Here is a 3,266-nt window from a genome sequence, read left to right as displayed (position 1 = left end):
GTCCAAGCGATCCGGACGACTAGGTCTGCGAGTGCCACAAGCACTTCGACGGGTACATCGAGACGTTGAAAGCTGGCGAGTACACGACTAGCAAATTCTTCAAATGTTTCCGCACGTCGGAGCAAATCTTCGAGTACGTGGATGCGCTCGTGGCGCAGAACCCAACTTTGCTGACAAGGGAAGCGATTTCGACCACCGTCTAAGGCAAGACTATCTACGCGTACAAACTGACCGACGGCGCGTCCAAGTCCAAGTCGCTGTATTTTCAAAGTCTGCTCCACGCCCGGGAATGGGTTGTGGGGTCGTCCAACTTGTTTGCGTTGTCTTCGATGCTGGACGACATTGCCAACAAGAAAACGACGGCGGCGGAGTTGTTCAACTTGTACTTTGTACCGATCGTCAACATTGACGGGTACGACATCTCGTACACCACCCCTTCTCCACCACCTGGTGGCGGCAACTATCCACTGAAATCCGCACAGCCAGCACCAGCCACATGCAGACCGCATACTGGTTCGTTGTTCCCGAAGGCTCCCCCGGTCATACGCTGGCAGACAGCCTCCCGATCACATGGCTCCTCACCGGGAAAAGAGTTTTCACGCGTGCTTTTTGGGGGTTTTACGCGTGTTATGAAAAGTGGGGGAATTACTCGTGTTTTCTCACTAACAACTTTATGGAATGGGAGGACTTGCGCGTGTAAATAATTTGAGATGCATAAGCTATTTTATCGAACAATTTTGCCAGCTAATGGCAACTTCGCGTCGGCGATCATCGCACGCCAGCTAATCACCCTACTGTATCTCGGCCAATACAGGACCAATTCCAGTCATTCTTCGACCGGAAAAGCAAGTGTGAAAACACTACACCCAATATTGGAGATCTACATCTGGCTACAACCCGTCGAAGGAACATGTCGTCGCGGCGTGGAAGGCGGTTGGTATCCCCGTCTTCGCCCATGGCAGAAGAAGATCTTCATTACTTTTGGAAGATGGGAACGATGTCCTCTCCCTTCCACGCTGTGATGGCATCTTCCGGGCTGTGGGCAAGTTTGGTGACTGTATGACCATCATCGGAATGATGGGGACAGGGTAGGCCATCGACGAGAAGGACTTCCATGCATACATAATACAGCATGATGTGTGTGTGTTGCGTATTTGCCATTCGCAGAACCCCTGAACCCCTCCCAAGAAGGTATCCAAGTGTTCGATTAGGTTGGATATCCTGGGTGTGATATATTCGCTAGTTAGATTATTGGCTGCCCAGCAGCTGTCTGATTAGGTTAGGGTTAAGCCCCAGTGACTACTTACCACTGGGGGAATTCACTTTGTGATTTGCCTTTGGATCGGACTTCGCAAGGTCCGTCAAGTTGTGACGCAACAAAGAATTCTTTATTAGCAGCCTGCTACTTGCCGTACGAGTATGGAACAAGAACGTCTGCCACTTACGAACAACCTGGCTCGTGTGACACGAACGCGGTCTATGGAGACCGTGGTGGCCGTGCCATTACCTCCACAGAATCAAGCGGAGATCAACGAGCTACGGATGCAAAGCGTGAAGTGTGCAGCGATGACGTCTAGTCATTTCAACCAAATGACGTACGAACAGCTGGCGCAGTTCTATGCGCAGCAAGAAGCCATGGCGAAGCGGATGGAAGATGAGTCTTCCCGACAGTTTGCGTTGGCGAAGACGATGGAGAAGAATCACCTGGAACAAGAAGAATCACGCGCGATTCTTTTACGTCAACAAGAACCGGTTCGTAAGCAAAACGAACTTAAGCGAGAGATGGCCGAACAAGCCAGGGTCTCGGAAGCGCATCAAGAAATGCTCCGCCAGGCGTCGGATGCGATGCGCCAGCAGAACTACAAGGTAGAAGTGCTGAACCAGAAGGTCCGACGGGATAGCGAGCAATGGGGATTATTCGTTGAAGCGACCAATCAACGATCGCCATTTCCATCCGAACAAACGGCGCCGACAAGCCGCATGGAGAACCTTATGGGTGTGCAACAGGTGCCGCTGGCACCTATGTACAAGGGTAGCACGAAGCGCGAGCGTCGTGAGTTCATGGACGAATATCTAGCCTACTCGCGACGCGTGGAAGTGCTGAACCGCGGCATGGGCGGTACCATGTTTTTGATGCCGTTGGCAGCACGCATTGACCAGATTATTCTGCCGCGTGTGTGCGCACATGATTTTGGAGAGTTGTTCGAAGAAATTACCAAAAACGAATGGCGCGATTACTTTGTATCGGCGTGCGAGGTCCAAGAGTTGGACCTGTATTCTGTGGCGAAAGCAATGGCGTCGCTCAAGATTGACACGAAGATCCGTGACCCGAGTCTCGAGTCGGTCGGCTAGCCGATTTCTACATCAAGTTGAAGCACCTGGATGTGGCGCACTTGCCGGAGCAGGAACCGAAGCAGTCGGTGAAGATCCTCACGGCGGCGATTCCACCGTCGCAGTTGAAGGCAACTGTCGAGCGACAGTTGACGCGGAAAGCTAACAAGGCGTACAAGTCCGACGTCATTTCGTTCTGTCGCTGGTTAGTATCCCTGATGGACAACTTCATGTTGTGCGAGTCGCAATTAGTTGCGAAGGATCCAAAGCCGGATCAGAATCGGCTGCGGCAATATGGCGAAAAACTGCTGCGCCAATTCCACCGAAGAAAGCGGATAGCGGGGCGCCAGCCAGAGCCCCGTATGCGAAGGGGTGTTTAATGTGTGGTAGTGAAGACCACAAGGTGTTGAAGTACCAGCCCGGAGAAGCACAGCGACTCCTGGACCAGCGGTTCAAGAAACGGCGTGTCGCTGCTGTGGCCGAGCCGGACAAGAAGACCGACAAGAAGGCCAAAGTTATTGGCGCAGCCGTTGTGGTCGAAGCGCGCGCTCATCGCACCCTGAATTGCGACATCAATGGCCTCAAGGCTACGACATTACTCGACAGTGGTGCTGACCAATCTGTGTTGTCGCCGACGTATCTATCACGTCTGGAAGAAACGGGCAATTTTACGTCACCGGTTCGACAGTTGGACGACGCTCTGGAATTGGGCGGGTTCATGGAAGGCATGAAGATCGATGTGGACCGCGACTCAAGTTACGTCTGACCTTTGAAACGGCCGAGGGAACGCTGGTGATCACGAACCTCAAGTGTTGGGTGGCGGCGGCGCCACTACAAAACGGCCTGGGCGACCTAATCGTGAGTCGCGACGTGATGACGAAGCTCGGGTATTGCCCCCGTTCGTTGCTGCTGAATGCGCGGCGAGCGCAGAGCGT

The 3,266-nt window shown here is 53.1% G+C and overlaps 1 protein-coding gene across 1 annotated transcript; it reads left to right on the top strand.

Annotated features, from left to right (window-relative positions):
* Positions 1 to 329: 329 nt before the first annotated feature.
* H257_17278 (hypothetical protein) lies at positions 330 to 700 on the top strand (the record flags this gene model as incomplete). The annotated part of the gene is made up of 2 exons (XM_009846003.1): positions 330 to 450; positions 483 to 700. 2 exons carry the CDS (start codon positions 330 to 332, stop codon positions 698 to 700), a joined length of 339 nt encoding a protein of 112 aa, XP_009844305.1.
* Positions 701 to 3,266: the final 2,566 nt, after the last annotated feature.

Source organism: Aphanomyces astaci, assembly GCF_000520075.1.
Source record: "Aphanomyces astaci strain APO3 unplaced genomic scaffold supercont1.102, whole genome shotgun sequence".
Lineage (NCBI taxonomy): Eukaryota > Oomycota > Saprolegniomycetes > Saprolegniales > Verrucalvaceae > Aphanomyces > Aphanomyces astaci.
Note: the sequence above shows the minus strand (reverse complement) of the source record. Positions and strands in the feature narration are given on the sequence as shown.